The 21,342-nt window shown below is 43.6% G+C and overlaps 1 protein-coding gene and 1 pseudogene across 1 annotated transcript in view; one reads left to right on the top strand and one right to left on the bottom strand.

The window, feature by feature from the left end:
• Positions 1-21,342, top strand: part of ITIH5 (inter-alpha-trypsin inhibitor heavy chain 5) — an 87,466-nt gene that overhangs the window by 25,228 nt on the left and 40,896 nt on the right. The window contains exons 3-6 of the mRNA XM_043883489.1: positions 1,130-1,293; positions 2,477-2,578; positions 4,808-5,058; positions 20,911-21,080. Of these exons, the coding sequence (XP_043739424.1) occupies positions 1,130-1,293; positions 2,477-2,578; positions 4,808-5,058; positions 20,911-21,080 (687 nt within the window). The remainder of the gene's footprint in view (positions 1-1,129; positions 1,294-2,476; positions 2,579-4,807; positions 5,059-20,910; positions 21,081-21,342) is intronic.
• LOC122681736 lies at positions 17,513-18,380 on the bottom strand (annotated as a pseudogene).

Here is a 21,342-nt window from a genome sequence, read left to right as displayed (position 1 = left end):
TGTTATGTGCTTCACATACTCATAAAATTCCAATAATTTATTAAATTCTTTAAGCAAAATTAACTCTGTTAAATTGGAAAACTTGCATGTGTCTTTTTTTTTTTTTTAGTTTTTAAAAAAATTTTTTTTTGAAGTTGATTTACAATGTTGTGTTAGTTACGGGTGTAGAGCACAGTGATTCAGTTATATGATTCAGCATGTGTCCATTCTTTCTCAGATTCTTTTCCCATACAGATTATCACAGAGTACTGAGTAGAGTTCCCTGTAGTCTTCAGTAGGTCCTTGTTGTTTATCTGTTTTATACATGTGTGTGTGTGCTGAGTCACTCAGTTGTGTCCGACTCTTTGTGACCCCGTGGGCTGTAGCCCCCCAGGCTCCTCTGTCCTTGGGATTCTCCAGGCAAAAATACTGGAGTGGGTTGCATGCCCTCCTCCAAGAGAATCTTCCCGACCCCAGGATAGAACCCAGATCTCCTGCATTGGCAGGCAGGTTCTTTACCACTAGTGTCACGTGGGAATCCCTATTTTATACATAGTAGTGTTTGTATGTTGGGCTTCCCCGGTGGCTCAGCTGGTAAAGAATCTGCCTGCAATGCGGGAGACCTGGATTCGATCCCTGGGCTGGGAAGGTCCCCCTGGAGAAGGGGAAGGCTACCCACTTCAGTATTCTGGCCTGAAGAATTCCATGGACTGAATAGTTCATGGGTTCGCAAAGAATCAGACACGACTGAGCAACTTTCACTTTCATTTTCATGTGTATGTTAATCTCAGTCTGTAACTGATCCGTCCCTACTGGGTTCATTTCTTAAAGCTGGGCTAAGCAGTTTGTTTCTCTGTCATGCACTTGTTGTTCAGCTGTGGTTTGCTTACAAGTGAAGGGGAAAATCACAGAAACTCAGGACAAGACAAAGAAAGAAGAAAACAATCACAAGTTCAAGGACTCCCAAATTGAAGATGATTTTCTCTTACAGAAAAAAAAGACCACACCTACCCCCAAATGGTTGAATCACGCTTTTGTGGGCTATGTGTGTGGGCTATGTGTGTGCTTTTTAAAAATTGAAGTATAGTTGATTGTACAGTGTTGTGATAGTTTCAAGCGCACAGCATACCGTGTGTTTTGATTCCAACAGAAAACCAAACCCCTGATGACGGAGTTCTCGGTGAAGTCTACCATCATTTCCCGTTATGCCTTCACCACAGTTGCCTGTAAGATGCTCAACAGAGGGTCTGAGGACCAGGAAGTCACGTTTCAGATGCAGATCCCAGCTGCAGCTTTCATCACTAACTTCACTGTGTAGGTGAACTCTGGAATGAAGATTTCTCTGTCAAGTGGTCAGGGGAGCCTGAGATGCCGGGACCACAGCCTTTGACCCTGAGAATATATAAATTCTCAACCCAAAGGACTGTCCATGGGAAAGAAGGTTGCTTCCCTCCCCTCTGCCTTCTTCCTTCCATCCCCATTTCCCCCTTCCTCCTTCTTCTTATCTCTTCTTTCGTCCCATTCCTCTCTTCTTTCCTCCTTCCCTTCATTTCCTCTTTCTTTCCCTCCAACAAATGGCTACCCACCCCAGGCCAGGCATACTTCAAGGTGATTGGTCTACTTCTTTGAAAAAGATGGGTGTTGCTCTGCTCTAGAAATTCCTCTGGGGAGAAACAAATAAGCAAACAGATGAATAATAAGATTGCCTTCAGACGGTAGTGAGTGCTATAGAGATGACAAGTAGGATTGAGGGGGCTCTTTTAGGTCAGGGAGTTGAGAAGGTGGCTCAGAGGAGTCAGTGTTGAAGCTGACATCTGAAGGACCAGCCAGCATGATAACCTTTGTTAACTAGATACCATATATTGACTTCTTTTCACCTGAACTAAGAGGTAAAGAGATGCAAAATAGGTATGTGGGTTTAATTTTAGGTCTGGGCAGGATTCAAGTTGGTGCATCTTCTTGGAAGTTTGTTTGAGCAGGTCTCCTGTGTTCCTCCTGGAGAATCAGAGACACCATTGGTTGGCTCTTAACATGTGGACCTGTTGAAATTTGCCCTAGAACGAAATGAGTGATGCAAGGGTAGTGCCCTAGTCTGGAATGCATTCTCAGTGCATATCCAAGAGGCAAACAAAAATATTTTCTAGGGTTGTCATGGTTATGAGATCCATGCTTGACTTTGTCTTGGCAAGCTGGCAGTAGAGCTGTCTCTCTTTTATTCTTTTCAATTAAACATTTTATTTTGTATTGCGGTATAGCCGATTAACAATGTTGTGTGAACAGTGAAGGGACTCAGCTGCCCATATACATGCACCCATTCTACCCCAAACTCTCCTCCCATCCAGGCTGCCACGCAGCATTGAGCAGAGTCCCCTGTGCTATACACTAGGTCCTTGTTGGTTATCCATTTCAAATGCAGCAGCGTGTACATGTCCCCTCCAAACTCCCTAATTATTCCTCCTCCCATCCCTCCCCCCGACAGCTGTCTCTTGTGTTTCAGGCTTCTTGGAGACAAGGTGTATCAGGGAGAAATTACAGAGAAAGAAAAGAGAAGTGGTGATAAGGTAAAAGAGAAGAGGAATAAAACCATAGAAGATAATGGGTAAGTACCACTGAATTCAGGAATTAGACGTCCACTACAGCCAAGTGTCAAGTTTTCTACCTCTTTGACTTCCCATCTTGTTTTCACCCTTTGTTTCAAGGATTTATCTTTTTATTTTTACCATATTCATAATATATAATATAATTGGTTAACAATATAGTAGCTAAGGGTTTATGATCGAAAACCCACTCACCCCCACTCCCCAGTTCTCACTTCCTAGAAAGATCCACTTCTGATATTTCTGTAGTTTTATGGTAGTTACCTCCCTATTCTAAATATTATGATTGTTCTTGTTCAGTCACTTGTCATGTTCAACTCCTTGTGACTCCGTGAACTTAAGCACGCCAGGCTTCCCTGTCCTTCTCTATCTCCCAGAGTTTGCTCAGATTCATGTTCATTGAGTCAGTGGTACCGCTCAACTGCCTCATCCTCTGTGTCCCCTTCTCCTCCTGCCCTCAATCTTTGCCAGCTTCAGGGTCTTTTCCAGTGAGTCAGCTCTTCTCATCAGGTGGCCAAAGTATTGGAGCTTTATCTTCAGCATCAGTCTTTCCAATGAATATTTCCTTTAGTATTGTCCGTTTTGATCTCCCTGCTCTCTGAGGGACTCTCAAGAGTCTTCCCCAGCACCACAATTTGAAAGCATCAATTCTTCGGCACTCAGCCTTCTTTATGGTCCAACTCGCGCATCTGTACATGACTACTGGAAAAACCATAGCTTTGACAATAGTCTTGCTTTTAAAAAAATTTCTTGATAAAAATCAGATGTTGATTGATTGTTGATTCTCTGCTGTGAAGAAAGAGGATTCAGCAGATTTATAATATTCCCACTTTCTCTCTGTATTCCAAATTTTTGTATTATTTCTTTTTCTTCTTCAATATAAGCAGAGTTATACCATCCTAGATGAGCCCTGTTATCTTCAATGGTAGTATTCTCGCTCCTGCATGTCACCTGACCTTTTCTTTTCCTACTTAATCATTTACTTTTGCATTGTCAGAATTATCAACATTTAAATTCTGATCTGTCATGGTATTTGAACTCTGTCTATGAACTTAATCCAAACATTGAAGACCAATAAGTCAATTCATTTTTAATGACTGTAAATAACATTAACTGCAGAGCCACCTAGTATACTGAGATTTGTTTCCTTCTCTGCTAGCCCAGTTGAAAAAAGTATCTGTTCCTTTTGAAGAAAAACAATTACAGGATCTAGAGAAAATGGTGTGGGCTTTATGAGGATTATTATTACTTTTTTTTTACACTTCACAAATTGTTCAGAATCATGCCACAGTTCTGTTTAGTTGGATCACAGCATGTATCTGCTTTCCTTTTTTAAAAAATGTTACTTTATTCATTAATTTATTTTGGCCACAAATTTATTTCGGCCACCACTGAAGCGACTTAGCAGCAGCAGCAGCAGTGTGGTATGTGGGATCTCAGTTCCCAGACCAGGGATCACACCGGCACCCCAAGTTGGCAGTGTGGGGTGTTAACCAGAACCACGGGGGGTCCCTGTGTGTTTTTCCTTGAGGTCACCTGTATCAGTCCTTTTCCCCTCTGCCCCCTCGGGTCTGTGTCAGGGAGAAGGAAGTAGAAGGGTTCCGTGGTCTTTGAACTCTCTTCTCTTCAGGATTCCTTGAACCCGTATAACCTTCCTCTAGTGCAAGCATTTGCTTCTCCTCCCAAAGCTAAATTCTAGTTTTTCTTTCTGATGTCGACTGAAAAAGTTACGCGCAACCTGAAAGTTGAGGATTATGTTTTCTTGGAGGCATTTTTGAGGACCATAGCCCTGGAGACCGTCTCTCAGGTGGCTCTGAGGGACTGTTCCAGAGAGGTTAGGGAGGATTGGGATATGGAGGAGGTTCTACTGAAAAAATAAATGTAGTAGAGCATCAGAACATGACCGCTAGTCAGAAAAAATTCCAGACGTCTCCGGTGAATGGTGTTAGTGCTTTTCCATGTATGGGAAGGTGAGAGAGTCTGGGCTTACTGAAACAAGTCCTTAGATATGCACCTTAACTATCTCGGGTCAGTCTCCTATTTTTCTGCATCCTCAATCCCCTCAGGGTGCATCATGGGGACGGCTGCAGTGGCTGGTGGCTTATTCTTGGTGCAGTATTCTTGGTGGGGAATGCTGAGGGTTCTCACTGAGAGCGCTTGGCTGGGACTGTCTTGGACTTGAGGGTGCCTGGCTTTCTCCGACCCCCCGCCGCCTTTTCTCTTCCTTCCAGGGAGAAGGGGACGGAGACATTCAGAGCTTCTGTGGTGCTTCCCAGCAAGGACAAGGCCGCCTTCCTCCTGAGTTACGAGGAGCTCCTGCAGAGACGGCTGGGGAAGTATGAGCACGTGGTCAGCGTGCGCCCCCAGCAGCTGGTGGGGCGGCTGACGGTGGAGGTGACGGTGATGGAGAGGCCAGGCATCGCGGAGCTGGAGGTGCTGGGGCTGCAGAACAGCCGGCAGAGGGGCAGCGGCCGGGGGCCAGGTGAGAGGTGCTGGCGGGCGCGCTCAGGTGTCCCGGCGGTAAAGCAGATGGCGCCCCTGCCGTCCAGACCCAGGGTGAAGCGGGGATCCGAAGGACAGCAGCCAAGAAAAGACAGTGCCCTGTGCATTTTTTTTTTAATTTATTTATTTGGCTGCATCAGGTCTTGATTATAGTTCAGGGGATCTTTTGCGGTGGCACACAAAAGTTGTCCCGAGGCATGTGGGATCTTGGTTCCCTGACCAGGGATCAAACCTGTGTCCACTGCATTGCAAGGCAGATACTTTACCATTGGATCACCAGGAAAGTCCCAATAATGCCCTTTTTTTAAGCCATGCTCTTTCGGGAGATTTTACAATGTTCTAATCATTTCTCACTGTTCTGTCACTTCTGGGAATCTGCCCTTGGTGAGACATCTAAAATGTTGGGATGGTTATATATACGAATGTGTTTGATGATGTTTGTAGTAGCAAAAGCATTCCTTCATCCTAAATATTCAAGTACACGGATGTGATTAGTAAATTGGGATTGTAAAAGCAATTCATCATGTGATAGGAAAAAAGAGACACACTTGTACGTACACTTTAATGTTAAATATGGTAACTGTGAAGCTGACCAAAGACTAGGAAGTCATGTAAAGTAATCATTTATGGGTGAGGGATGATGGGGTCATTGTCTAATACTGTTTTTTATTTTCCCTTATTTTTTAATATTCTGTTTTCAAAACAAACATTTAACATTAACAGAAACATCTAAATAATGTGCAATATTCTTTCTAAAATTAGTGAAAAATATGTACTGGAAATTTGATTTAGACACAGACATTTGTGTTCATCAGCAGGATCACTTAATTTGAGTTTCTCTCAGGTTTTAATTTTTTTAAAGTTAACTAATTAATTAATTTTGGACTGTGATAGGTCTTCACTGCTTCATGTGGGCTTTATCTAGTTGTGGTGCTTGGGTTTCTCTTGTAGATGGTAAACTATAGGGCGAGTGGACTTTAGTAGCTGCTCCTTGAGGGTTGCTCCTTGAGAAGTTGCCCCAGGGCGTGTGGCATCTTCATTCCAGGTCCAGGTATTGAACCCATGTCCTTTGGGTTGGCAGGCGGGTTCTTAACCACTGGATCACCAAGGAAGTCCCCTCATATTCTAATTTTTTAAGTAGCACTCTTTGTTGAGATGATCATGAAAAATTCAACCTAATTGAATTGCTATATTAATGTCAACTAATAGTTAATATTTAATATTCACTTGCATTCGGCCTTATCCTAAATATATCTGTAAGATCTAATGTCAAGTTGGATAACAAGACAGATGTACCCCCAAAATTGCACCAGGGTTAAAATGACAAGACTTTGGGTACCTGTGATGCCGAGGTAAAGGATTCAGGGAAAGGCTGAATGATAAGAGATCGCAGAAAATACAGAACCTGAATTCAAGCCCTGTGACTTCAAGGAGGCACAGAGTTGCCCAAGAAGCCTTCTTGTATGAGAATATTTCGGGATGAGGTTGCAAGGAGAGGAGAGAAATGACTTGACACAAGGAATAAGAGAATGTTGTTATCTTACTTGAGGAGAAAATAGTGAAGACCTGGAGCTGTTAGTGTGAAGAGTAAATAAACAGTGTGGAAGCTACTAGTTGTGTCCCCAGCACACAGTTCAGTGAACAACTCTGGATGAGAGAGATAGTTCGCTTTCAAATACTGGAGCGTGGATGCAGGTCTTTGTTAAAAGTTAACTCCAAACAATGAGTTTGCAGTCTGTCCAGATCTCATCAAAAAGTTAAAGATATTGTCAAGAGACCTGACGTTCAGAAATGATGTGAGATAGAAGACGTCATTCTCAGATCATTAAGGTCACCGTGGGTAGGGTTAATGGATTTGTGATCAGTTAAGAGTTAATATCCTTGGAAAAAATGACCTGGGCCCTGTGAGGCTCAGCTTACACATCTGTAAATAGGGATTATAACCACCTCTCAGGGTCATTGAGAACCTTTCACGCCGAGTAAAATCTTAATCATCATCATTATTACAATTACCTTCTATTTAGTTTTTCCTCTGTAAATCTCATCTCTCCTATTAGATCATAAATGATTTTTTTTTCATAAATGATTTTGAAACAGGACTTTGTCAGATTAACCTTTGTCGCCTTGCAATAGTTTTTAAAAAAATATTTATCATTTATTTATTTAGCTTCATCTAGTCTTAGTTGTGGCACGTGGGATCTCAGTTCCCTGACCAGGCATGGCACCTGAGGCCCCCTGTGTTGGGAGCATGGAGTCTTAGCTACTGGACCGCCAGCAAAGTCCCTCCCTATGGTATTAAACACGATGCCTTTTAAAGAGTAGATAGCTGATTAGGTGTCTGCAAAGTAGAGAAGAAAAGGGAAAAAAGAAACGAAAAAAATACACACCTAAACTAATAACAAAGAATGTTTTAAAATTTCATTTTTTCCTAACCGTAATTTATCAGGAAATTATCCCACATGGGAAGGATGGTTATCCTGCTGCAGAAATGAAGTGCCTGTGTGTCCTGCTGGGTTCAGAACCACCATGACTCTTCCAAGATGTGTCTGCGTGGTGGTGTGTGGGCCATCTTGTGAGGGGTGGGTCTGAATCCTGATGGTTGTTTGTAAAGTTGCTCACTGCTTATCAGCAGGGCCTGTGGGAATCTCCAAGGAATGTTTCCAGACCATTGATCTCCTGGGAATTTGTTTATTTTTAAGAAAATTGTTTTCCTGGCTCTTTGCACCAGACCAGATATCTGGCCTTACAGAGTGAGAGATCTCACGGGCTGTTCCCTGGGCCAGGTGCGGTGGACTGGGGCCCTTTTTGCTCCTCAGTCCGGTCCAGAGCTCAGCTGCTTCTGTTCCTGCAAAACAGCCGCTGCAGGAAGGAGCCAGAGGCACAGGATGCTGTGATTGTGCCTGGATGTTGTTGCGTGTGTTCCGAAAGCCCCCGGGTAGAGATGCAGCTAGAATAGAACTGAGACCAGGACATGGGCTGCGAGCGTGTGAATGTGGACTGGAGCCAGCGCGGGCCTCTGAGGTCAGACTTCTGGATGTTCTCTGAGCAAATCTCTATCCGCTGGACCCACTGATATTGTTAGGGAAGCAGTTCTAGATAAGAATGACCGCGTGCTAGCTACTAGACTCAGCCTTTACACACCAGACTTCTAGGACAGCCCTCCCTGGGAGCCTTTGTAAAATACTTAGGGTGTGAGTTCAGATTCCATGTCTCCCCCAGGTACATAAAAAGAAGAGAAAGCCTAACAGCCGTGGAAACTACTTCTGCCTCAGTTTCCTTGTCTCGTGTGTTGGGCCCATGGCTATTGAACCTTAAATGAATGAACTTTGTCTCAGTGTGAAAGCCAATGCTGTGAGAAGTAATTTGCAAGTCAAAGCTTTCTACTTTCTGGATTATTAAAACAGTTAACTTGTGTGTGTGGTTCAAACTCTAACAGGTTACAAATTGGTGTTCAGTGCAAGACCACACTCCCTCTCTCTTCTGTCACCCTGCTTCCTTCTCCCTCAGTAACTTGATGATTTGGGGGCTCGATGGAACAAGAGTATTTGAAATTAATTCTTTTCTGGAACATGCCTGGATGTCTGACAATCTTCTTAAGTTATAACCTGGATAGCTATTCCATGTATATGATTGGTTTAAAGCTGGTTACCTCACTTTCTAGGTTAAAATCTCAAACTTCTTGTGGTCCTATGGCACCTGAATTACTGCCCTTTCCATGATTCAAAAAAAAAAAGCAAAGCAAAACAAAAAACTGGTTGGGGCCATAAAATTTTCTTTTATGATCAGATCCCTGATGGCTCAGAGTAAAATAAAATGAGATAAACATTATTAGAAATAAGGTACCTTGCCTTTTTCATCTCCTTTAGCTTTCTATCAGTGATGCTCAAACCTGGCTAATACCCTAGAGTCACCTGGAGAGGTTAAAAAAAAATAACAGATGACTGAGTCCTCACTCAAACACTTGAATTGGAATTTACCCAGGTTGAGGCCTCGGTAACTGTATTTTGAAGTGTGATATTTGAGTCTATTCTACGAGAAACTGAAAATTTTATGAGTGCTTTTTATTTATTTATTTGTAATGCTAGAGAATAATGCTCAAAAATTTTCCTACCACTAAACAGATATGGCTCTGTGACTTGCATAGTTTATCCTTTATATTCTTTGCTTATTTCTTTTTAAAATTGTTCTTTATTTATTTACTTTTGGCTTTGCTAGATCTTCATTGCTGTGCCTGGCTTTCTCTAGTTGCGGTGGATGGGGGCTACTCCCAAGTGGTGGTGTACAGGTTTCTCATTGCTGTGGCTTCTCTTGTTGTGGAGCATGGGCTTTAGGCATGCGGTCTTCAGTAGCTGCGGCTCACCAGCTTAGTTGTTCTGGGGTCTGTGGGATCTTCCCAAACCAGGGATTGAACCCTTGTTCCCTGCATTGGCAGGCAAATTCTTAACCACTGGACCATCAGGGAAGTCCCATTCTTAGCTTTTTTAAAAAACAGTTTTATTGAGGCTGAGTTTGCATAGCATAAAATTTACTTATTTTAAGTCTTCTAACTCCATGATTTTTGTACACTTGCAAAGTTGCGCAACCATCAGCCCAATCCAAGTTTAGAACATTCCTATCACCCTGAAAAGATGTTTGTGCCTCTTTGCAGTCACTCCCTGTTCCAACCTCAGCCCCAGGCAACCACTAATCCACTTTCTGCCTCTCTTTTCAGACAGCTGCATTTTTCAAAGCACCCCAGGAGGTTTTGACAGTTGGTAAATGTTAGGAGCCTTACTTTGGACCTCCCAGCAGAATGCATGGACATGAAGTCTATTAGGACCCTGACCTATAGCAGCAGCTTTTTTGAGATGAATTACTTTTACTCATTTATTTTTAACCATTTTAAAAAGTTGAAGTGTAGTTAATTTACAGGGTTGTGTCACTTTCAGGTGTACAACAAAGTGACTCAGTTATTCGTACGTATGCATCTATTTTTTCATATCCTTCTCCCTTACATACTGTGCTGTGCTTAGTCGTGTCTGACTCTTTGCGGCCCCATGGACTTTAGCCAGCCAGGCTCCCCTGTCCATTGAATTCTCCAGGAAATAATACTGGAGTGGGTTGCCATTCCCTTCTCCAGGAGATCTTCCTGGCCCAGAGATCAAACTAGGATCTCCTGTATTGCTGGTAGATTTTTTAATGTCTGAGCCACCTGGGAAGCCCGTATATAGTAGTATATGTATCCCAAACTCCTAATTTATTTCTTCCCCTACCCCACCTTTCCCCTTTGGTAACCCTAAATTTGTTTTCCGTGTCTGTGGGTGTATTTCTGGTTTGTATGTAAGTTCACTTGTATCTTTTTTGGAAAAAAAAAATTATGTTTTAGGGTTTTAGAACCCATACCCGCGCCCCCCCCACCCCCATCCCCCACCAAATGCTCTGAGAGCGATGTGTACTCTGTATCCTTCACCTGCCCAGGAACTCCGCCTACAGCTTGCTTTTTATTTATATCACTCCTAGGTCAGCTTCCCATAAAATAATCCTAAGAACCAAGAAAGCTTCATTAGAAAGAAGAGAACCACTCAAAATACAGTTTCATTACCTTTGATGTTGGAAGATGAGATTGTTGACTCTGCCCAGGTCTTTGAAGATAAATTAATGACCAGTCTTGAGTCCTGCAGGCTCAAGTCACCTTTGACTGCAGGCTAGACTTTTGTGTGTGTCGACAGTGTCTTGTGTATCTGTAGACACCAGTGAGGAGCTGTTTGAATCTGTTTAAAATCATACTTTTCTTTTCCTGTGCTTGGCCTGTTAACCTCCTGACCCTGCCGTTTGCTGTGATGGCCCTCAGGATTGTCATGGAGGTAACTAGCATGGTGCCTGCCATAGAGTGGGTGCTCAGTAAGGATTTGTTAAAAGAATTTAGGAATAAATAACTGTCAGCAATGAAGATGCCACTGGGTTTCAACACCTTCCTGGTTTGTTGTTGTTTGGTTGCTAAGCTGTGTCCGACTCTTTGCGACCCCATGGACTGCTGCATGCCAGGCTTCTCTGTCCTTCACTACCTCTTGGAGTTTGCTCAAATTCATGTTCCTTGAGTCAGTGATGCCATCCAACCACCTCATCCTCTGTCGCCCCCTTCCTGGTTGTTTAAGTTGGTTAAGTTCTCCAGATCTTGGGTATGGCTCGTATTCTGTTGTGAAGGAGGAATTCAGAGGCAGAGTTTGGTTCCAGAAGACTCGTTACAAGAATATAGATCCCTCTCTTTTCCAGAATTGTCAGATAAAAGAGAGGATGCTGGGTTGAAATTTGAAACTCCAGGTAAACAATGTGTCCCATGCAGTATCTGAGACATGCTTATCCTAAAAAGTCACTGGTGGTGTATCTGAAATTCAGATGTGATGGGGCATCTTTTTTCTTTGCTAACTCTGGCCACCCTGCACTATTAAAGGCCGCATTGTGACTAACGGTTCACCCCCAGGTCCGGTTCCCCGCTGCCGTATGTCCCCCCCGGGATCCAGTCTCCAGGCTGCAGCTGGAAGGGTATGGCCCCGCTTGGCCTCTGTACCTTTGCCAGGAAGCAATCTGGCTGTTATGTGAGGGTTTCCAGCATTGTTCGGTGCAGAAATCACTGACGTATGAATCATTTGGCTCCACGGTCGGGTCTGTTTTGTTTTGTTTTTAATGCTGATAGGAGGACCCACGATATCTCGTCTGTTTGGTCGTCGGCTGTAGCTGGGTGGGGGTCAGCTGGTAGCAGGATGGCTCAGAGACACCCGGGAGGGTAACCTTCTCTCTTTCACTTAATACTGGTGAGCATCCTCCTCTTCTTCGGGATACCTCACTCTGCTTCTTCCTTTTTCCTGCTGTGTTAGCTGGTTATACAAGGTGGGACACTGTCCAGGCGAATGACACTGTCTGCCACAGGTGTGACTGAAACCAGAGGTGGAAGCATGTGCCATGTTTCAACTAGAGCACCCGCTACACCCACCAAAACACTTTCAAGATGATCCTCTTGAAGGGCCCCTCCGTCCACCCGCCCGAGTATGTGCCGATGTGTTGAGCCGTGTCCATGTGAAACGTTCCGGAAGCTCACAGCGAGTCCTCACCACGTTCCTCCCCGTGCAACAGATGTCCTCCGCCATTGTCACTGCCCTTGAAGAACTTAGAGTGGGCAGTTTTTAAAAATTTAACAAAAGTGTTTTTCTTTAATTGACACGTATTTGATTTGCAACGCTGTGTTAGTTTCAGGTATACGACAAAGTGATGCAGTTTACATATACACATATCTGTTCTTTTTCAGACACTTCAGTGGGTCAGTGGTAAAGAATCCACCTGTAATTCAGGGACCATAGGAGATATGGGTTTGATCCCCGAGTCGCGAAGACCCCCTGGAGGAGGACACGGCAACCCTCTCCAGTATTCTTGCCATGGACAGAGAAGCCTGGTGGGCTATGTATGGTCCATGGGGTCACAAAGAGTCGGACATAACTGAAGTGACTTAGCCCGCACGCATATTCTTTTCCAGATTCTTTTCCCATACAGTTTATTACAGAATATTAAGTAGAGATTCTTTTTGATTATTTATTTTATATATATTGTTGCTATTTAGTCATTAAGTCGCGTCCAACTCTTTTGCAACCCTGTGGACTGTAACCTGCCAGGCTCTTCTGTCTGTGGGATTTCCCAGACAAGAATACTGGAGTGGGTTGCTGTTTCCTCCTCCGGGGGAGCTTCCTGAACCAGGGGTCAAACTCACATCTCCTGCATTGCGGGCAAATTCTTTACTGTTGAGCCGTGGGAGACACCCCATTTTATAGTATATATGTTAATCTCAAACGCCTGATTTATCCCTGTCCCCTTCCCCCTCTGGTAACCATAAGTTTGTTTTCTATGTCTGATTTGATATTTGTATATGATGCAAAATGATGGTTGCAGTAAACCTAGGCAACATCCCTCACCATACACAGTTACAGAATTTTTGTGTGTGTGCGAGCTGAGAATTTTTAAGATCAGCTCCCTTAGTGACTCGTAAATATGCACGACTGTATTATTAACCATAGTCACCATGCCGTAATTACATCCCCATCACTTTTTCCGTTGACACTCTGCCGATTGGCCTGAATTTGCCTTTTTCTCGACGATAGGAGGGTAGTTGCCCAATTATTCATTCCCTCTGTTGAAGAACTCTCCCCACTGCAGCCCAGGTGAGCAGGTGACATAAACAAACACAGGCAGCTTAACCTCTTTTCCAAGGGGAAATGAGGGGACAGTGTTTGGAAATGCTTTTGTAAAATCACCAGGTGTTGGCTGCTTTTCCCTGACAGTGGGCAAACCCAAGACCCACAGGAAACAGAGGCCAGGAAATCCCCCACCAGTTGAGTGAAAGGGGCGTAGCGTGCAGCTGATGACCTTGACTGTGGTTCTTTGCTCTTAAATTTTTTCACCTTTAGACACTGTACATAGCAACTGGCTTTCCTTTCCCCCCAGGTGGTTGTCTAGGAGGGGAGTGTTTGTCTGTAAATAACATCCTGTTCTCTTCACCCTTTATGCAAAATAAACAACGTCTTATCATTACAAGATAGAATCGATGGGGAAAATAGGAATTTTTAAATTATTTGTTTGTTTATGTGGCTGTGCTAGGTCTTAGTTGTGGCACATGGAATCTTTAGCTGCCGCTCTCAGACTCTTAGCTGTGGCATGTGGGATCCAGTTCCCCGACCAGGACTCGAACCCCAGGCCCCATGCACTGGGAGTCTTCGTCACTGGACCGCCAAGAATGGGAATACTTCATAGCACTTGTCTTAACCTTAAGGGGGTTCCTTGGAGAATCTGGTGAAAGCTACAGACATCTGTCCAGAAAAAAGTATATATGTACAGTTTCATGCCAAATTCTGTATATAATTTCAGGACACTCTTGAGAAGCCACTACCTCCACAACCTTTATAAAGGTTGTTCCCTGTATGGGAAGTGAAAGTGAAAGCCTCTCAGCCGTGTCTGTGTCATGGAATTCTCCAGGCCAGAATACTGGAGTGGGCGGCCTTTCCCTTCTCCAGGGGATCTTTCCAACCCAGGGATCGAACCCAGGTCTCCCGCATTGCAGGCAGATTCTTTACCAGCTGAGCCACAAGGGAAGCCCAAGAGTACTGGAGTGGGTAGCCTGTCCCTTTTCCAGGGGATCTTCCCGAGCCAGGAATTGAACCCTGGGCTTTGCAGGCGGATTTTTTACCAACTGAGCCAGACATTGTTGAATTCCCTGTTATGAATGTTCTTCATGATGTGCCTTTTCTTCCTCCAAATAATGAATATTTGTCTTTACTAAGTTTTCAGTGGTATAGAGAAACCTGCTATCGAAAAATGTAAACTATATGTTACCAAAATGTCTTCTTTTTTTCATGAGTTCCCTTTCATCCTAGACAGAATAACAAGGTGCTTCTTGAGGGAAAGAGGTTGGGGGCTAGTATGTATTGAGCATTTATTGTATGTCTGGTGGGGCTTCCTTGGTGGCTCAGACAGTGAAGAATTCACCTGCAGTGCAGGAGCCATGGGTTTGATCTGTGGGTCGGGAAGACCCCCTGGAGAAGGGAATGGCAACCCACTCCAGTATTCTTGCCTGGGAAACCCCATGGACAGAGGAGCCCGGCAGGCTACAGTCCAGGGGGTCGCAAAGAGTCTGATACGACTTAGCAACAGCACCATCCTTAGTTCCTTTTTAGGTGTGATGTCATTTAATTCTGACCATGATTCTATGATGTGGATTTGAAAGACATGGAACTGAGAAGCTCAGAGATGTTAAGTCAGTTGTTTGAGTCTATCAGCTCTGGAGCCCACTTCCCTTGATATTGTATGGGTTCTGAAATAACACATTTTCCAGTTAAAAGATATGGGACTTCAGACAGGAAGAAGGCCTCATGGGGATGCTGATGACCTGAGAAGCAGAGAAGAGTGGGTGGAGACAGCCCAGTCGGTGCCTCTTCAGGGGTTGCCCTAGAGACAGTCCTGTGCCCGTGAAGGTCATCTTGCAGGAGACCACTCTTGCTTGGGTGAAAACAAGGAGATGGCATGAGAAGACACAGCTTCCTCCAGCTCCAAGCAATCACGAAGTTCACTGCTAGCCCTGACCAAGTGGGTGTGAAGAAGGGCAAGCCAGGATATGTGGGTTCTCATTAGAAAAGTAGGTCAGATTCTCCTTCTCTTGGTCTGCTCCCAACCTGTTCCATTGCACTCTTCATTATGTTTAGGACACATCCTGTGATTTCTGAGGGCCCTGCTAATAAATTAGCTCATTGTGCTTCCGATTTTGTGGCAGGCAGCATGACCCTTGTTCACATGCAAGAAAAGCTAAATAGTACTATTCTGCTTTTCGATCTTGGTCAGCCATTAGGGGCAGCCTCATTGATTTTTTTCTTTCTCTAATAAAAAAGAGGATTTTATGTTCTAGAGATACTTCTCTGGAATTTTTCCCAGTGGGCCTTTATATATTTTTTTGATAGGTAGTGGAAAATTCTTTGGGTCACATCGACTGTCTGATACTTTGTGGGTGGAGGTCAACCTCAGGAACTGGGCTTCTTGGTGAATAATCCTGTTGGGAATCAACCCACTCTTTGGGTACATAAAAGAAGCCCATTTAGAGGAATCTCATGAATTTTCATCACGCACTAGCAAACGTCAGAGGTCAGTAGGAAACTAAAATAATAATACACTATCCTTTCTCATGGCTTATATCAAAGAGGCTAGTCAAATGAATTATGAAGAGAGAAATTATACTTTTTAATCCCTGGTGCTTTCATTCAACTATGAATGGTATTAATTCAGGGTAACTGTAAAGACCATTTCAACAAGAAAGACTTGAAACACAAAATGGTAGGTACGACCTTACAATGTTGTTGCTCAGTCACTAAGTCGTGTCCGACTCTTTGTGACCCCATGGACTGCGCATGCGAGGCTTCCCTGTCGTTCACTGTCTCCTGGAGCTTGCTCAAACTCATGTGCATCGAGTCAGTGATACCATCTAACCATCTCATCCTCTATCGCCCCCTTCTTCTGCCTCCAGTGTTTCCCAGCATCAGGGTCTTTTCTAATGAGTTGGCTCTTTGCATCAGGTGGCCAAAGGATTGGAGTTTCAGCTTCAGCTTCAGTCCTTCCAGTGAATATTCAGAGTTGATTTCCTTTAGGATTGACAGGTTTGTTCCCCTTGACAGTGTAAGAGTAAAATCTCATTTGTGTCAACTTTGAAGGTTGGAGAGAATCTAGTGCCGTCCACTCACGTACATCAAAGGCACACCACCATTGTCTGTGCGGGAACCAGAATCACCTGGGAAGCCTTGTGAAAATATGGATTCCTGATTCCATCTGCAGGGTTCTGACTCCAGGTTTCTGGGAGGAGCCCAAGAACTTGTGTTTCTAGCAAGTTCCCAGGTGATGGCTGCTGGTTCAAAACCACACAGTAGAGCTGGTCTGTATCCCCTGGCAGAAGATGAACTCATCTAGGGTTTGCCGGAGCACTGCTAGCGAGACAGCTTGTGAAACTGCCTCGGCCAACAGGACATCTTTCTTAGAGCTGAGGGATGTGGAGGGCTTCCCTGCTGGCTCAGTTGGTAAAGAATCTGCGTGCCAGGCAGCACACTGCCTGCAGTTCAGACTACCCAGGGTTAAAATCCCTGGGTCAGAGAAGGAAATGGCAACTCACTCCAGTATTCTTGCCCGGAAAATTCCATGGAATGAAGAGCCTGGCGGCTACAGTCCATGGGGTCGCAAAGTCGGACACGACTGAGCAGCACATACATAGGGATAACTGCACAAGAAAATGTTTCCCTGACCTCTGTGCCTGGTCCTTGTTCTGCCAGCTACTACGCTGTGTAATAGCACCAGGATTACCCTGTATATATAAGTGCCCACACAAAAAGATTTACCCCAAGACAGAGGTCCACTCGACAAACAATACTATGTTCCATCCTGGGAGTCACTCATTCAACCTCTTGTGCTGTGCAACTTTCAACAAGTTTAAATTTTTTTACAAAATTGGGGTATGCATAGAATAAAGTACATAAACCTTATGTGCGTAGCTTAAGGAAGTTTTACATATATATATACACCCAGCAGTTACCTTCAAGTCAAGATGTAGAGTATTTTAAGCACCCAAATGTCCCCTTATCCTCTTTCCCAGTCTGTGTTTACCCTCCCCAAAGGAACCAGAATGCTCTTTTCTTTCTTTTTTTTTTCCTCCAACAGATTTATTTCTTTAAAGGAATGGATTTTGAAAAGAAAAAACATGGGGCAGAGAGATGTGGAATAGAAAATAAATACAAATGTAAGCTGTTTTGCCCCTTGTTTTATAATCACAGCAAACTAGCACAGAGAATGCCTTGTACAAAACACAATAAAGGTTCAAAGGTGGAGGGGTTCCCTTAGGCAAGGCGGAAGACTTCAGTCTCTGGTATTTGGAATTTAGGCTGCAGTCCTGGTTTTTGGATGGGTCACTGGGTGTGTGGCACGGTCCATGCTTTTAACCAGATTTGAACAGGAGAATGGCCAGTTGGCCTGGGTAGAAGTGGATGAAGTGTTTGGTATCATATGTCACATCACTACTGAAATTCCTCCCCCCATGCAGCGCCAGGTGGGGCTGTCCTTCTTGATATGGGCCACAGTGCCCTTCTCTATATTATACTTCTCCAGTGCCTGAGGAGCACACTCCACCGAGTCCTGTTGCATCTCCTCCGGCATATCAGCATTCTCGATCACAGCCTTTGGGTCACACGTGGTCACCAAGAAGCAGGGGCTGGCTGACTCTGACGGTCTCCTGTGGGAGGGATTGGCGAGGTTCACACCCGAGGAGAGAGGCCCCAGTATGCTCTTTCGATCGGCGTGAGTCTTGCCTGCTCCTGAGCTTCGTGTAAATGGAAATAGTGAATACTTTCTTCTGTATCTTATGTTTTCCCTCAAGATGACTCTGACTCAACCATGTTGCCGGAAGCAGTTGTTCTTTCCTCTTCCTTGCATAGAGTATCCCAACTTTGACACGATGTATTGTCTTATGTCTAATTCACCAGCGCTTCTGTTTTGTACCTGTTTCTGGTTGATGATGATATTAGCAAGCATGACTGCTCCCCATTAATCAGAATGGTGCTAACTACATCACATCACAACCATATCAAGAGTGTGTTTGGTAGACCGCTAATCCATTTTAGAGATGAGATAACCAGGGCTCAGTAACCTGCCCAAAATCTCATGGATAACAGGTGGACCCAGGATCAAGTGCAGGTCCTTGGGTCTCAGTTGTCATCTCGAGTTCTTAGCTAGGGTATTTTCTTACCTCTCACTCATGGTGCTTGACCAGTAATCATCAGTGAGAGACGACTCCAGAGAACACAGGCTGGCACTCTTCACGGTCCCCTGGAGATTTTCCCAGCACCTTTTTCCCGTTAGCAGGTCTGTTGAAAATATTCTCTCACCTACAACTGACTTTCTGCAAGAACAGACTTCCCTGTTTGCTACCTCTCTGGTCAGTCCTGAAATTCCTGCCCTTGGTAAGTATAAATAATAGAAGGATCAGTTCTGCCTTGTGGTTCCTGTTAAGGTTACACCTAAATGGTGTCTTAAAATTAATTGTCTCTGTTGGTGAAGGAAATGTTTAAACTTCCTTTGAGTTCTTATTCTTAGACACAAATTACCATGGGCAAATGATGCCTCGTTTCCTTTTTTGTTTTGCTATTTAAGGATGGAAAATTGTTGGTCAGCTTACTCCATGGTATCAACTTGAATAGATTTAAAATGAGAATCGGATGTTTTGCGGCAATTTCAAGCCAGCCTTTGATTCAGTATCTGGGTTAAAAGTCTCCACATACTGATGTTTAGAAATTCCTCAGTTTCCTATTCTTCATAATGCATACAAATCTCAAAAAGCTAGTTGCTCAACATATAGACGCAGTATTGATTGGATTTACAAAGGTGGGTAGTCTGTGAAATAGTTCTCCGTAGTGTGTCTTACTGAAGGAAATGTAAGTTAGGAGTAAAACGAGATTGTTCTTTGCTTAATGTATCATCTCACTCATTTTTCTTAAATCACAGAAAAAAATCATTTATCTCTTCCTCTTTCTGGAATTTTAATTTACATCCTAAGTTTCGTGCTGGGGAAGGCTTTGGGAAATGTTTTTTTAATGAGTCATAAACCTTCTGGACAAGTAGCACGTTATGAGAACCAAATGATTGATGGTGAAGCACTCCTTATGGAAGAATTGCGTGTGGGAGGAACGAGAGAATCAGAAACTGCCCTTTTGCAACTCTGATTAACAGTGAAGAAACATCATCAGTGATTGATAAATCTGTTAAGGGAAAGACTGATGAGGAATTTCATCATGGGTGATCAGAACCATCCAGCACTCTTCTACTGAAACTAAAAGCAGACAACTAGATATTGTGTACTTCCTGGTGTGGTAGAGAAGGACTCAGCATCACCAGGAAGTGTTCTTGTCCACAGTATTGAACTGGAATCTAACCAGGAATCTAACCAGCCTCTAGCTCTACCCACCGAACACAAGGAGATGCAGGGGACTGAGCTGTGAGCCTCAAGCTTGCCTGAGCATTAGACTCACAGGGGGAATTGAAGAGACCCGACACCCGACTATGTCCCAGGACAGTTAAATGAGCTCTTGGCCTGGGCATTGGTATGTTTTCTGCTCCCTGTGATGCTACGTTCAAGCCAGAGTCGGGGACCAGGAGAGCAGGGGACCAAAAGACAGGACAGAAAAAGCATCATGACATACAGAATGTGAGAAACTCCATAGAAGAGAAGACCGGTGTTTCACAACATGTATATGTAGCATTAGTAAAAGGATAGACAGAGGGGACATTTGTGGGTTAAAAGAGATTTCAGAAATGTCAGTCAAATGTGATGTGGGGACTTTGTTATGATCCTGAGTCAAGCAAAGCTACCATTCTAGGACATTTTCCAGAGAACGAAGAAACTTTAAATGCAAGCTGAGTATTTGATGATATTAAAGCACAAAGCATTAATTTTGTTACTTTTGATACCAGTTTTGTGGTTATGCTGTAAAAAGTTCTTGTAGAGATACATAAAATATTTTGGGCTTCCCAGATGTCCCTCGTGGTAAAGAACCCATCTGCTAGTTCAGGAGACTTAAGAGATGTGGGTTCAATCCCTGGGTCAGGGAAATCCCCTGGAGGAGGAAATGGCAACCCACTCCAGTATTCTTCCCATGGACAGAGGAGCCTGGTGGGCTACAGTCCATTGGGTCACAAAGAGTCAGACATGGCTGAAGTATTTATGCAGTTCAAAAATGCCCTCACGCACAAAGAAGCATTTATGGTGAAATATGATGCCTCAGAGTTGTTTTAAAATTCTAGCAAAAAAATGGTGAAAGGGAGATTTCTCTGGTAGTCCACTGACTTAAGACTTTGTGTTGCCAATACAGGGGGCACAAGGTCGATCCCTGGTCAGGGAACTAAGATCCCACATGCCATGTGGCACATCCAAAGAATTAAAAACAAATGGTGAAAGAATCCATAAAAACAGATAAAATAAGACTGGTAAAATATTGATAAAATTGTTGGGTCGGATGATGGTTCCATGAGAGTTCACTTTACTATCTTCTCTCCTTTTGTGTGTTTTTAAAATTCTTGTAAGAAAGGATTTAGAAGAAGACATAGAGATGAAATGCAAGCTAATATATCTCATGCATTGAGATATGTTACCAGTACAAACTTTTGGGAATTCATCTGCAGTGCAAACTTGAAATAAAATAAAGGCTAACTTTCTGTCTCCATGCAAAATAGATCTGGTTTCTTTTCAGAAAAAGTTATTCAGTTATTCATTATGTTTCTATCTTGCCTACAGATGATTCTGGGCCACCTCCTTCTACTGTTATCAACCAAAATGAAACTTTTGCCAAAGTTGTTTTTAAGCCTACTGTGGTCCAGCAAGCCAAGATTGCCCAGAATGGCATTTTGGGAGATTTCATCATTAGATATGATGTCAATAGGGAACAGAGCATTGGGGACATCCAGGTAATGGGTTTGTTCTGCTGTTTCTCATTAGCTTGATTGATACTTTTAATTAGACCCAGAATGAGGGATTTCAGTACTCACCTGAGAGAGAGAACTACTGATTCTTAGGAAATCTGTTTTAACCCCAAATGTGTCTCTGAGTGATGTTCCCTTCCTGGAGGCTGGGGATATCTATTTCCTGCTTCAGTAATCTAGAGGCCAATGAAACCTATAATGTAATTTCCCCTGAGGTGCTTTAGATCAAGTGAGAACTTAGTTCATC

The sequence above is a fragment of the Cervus elaphus genome, chromosome 23 (assembly GCF_910594005.1).
Source record: "Cervus elaphus chromosome 23, mCerEla1.1, whole genome shotgun sequence".
NCBI classification, from domain to species: Eukaryota; Metazoa; Chordata; class Mammalia; order Artiodactyla; family Cervidae; genus Cervus; species Cervus elaphus.
The sequence above is the reverse complement of the archived record's forward strand: the minus strand, read 5'-3'. Positions and strand labels throughout refer to the sequence as shown.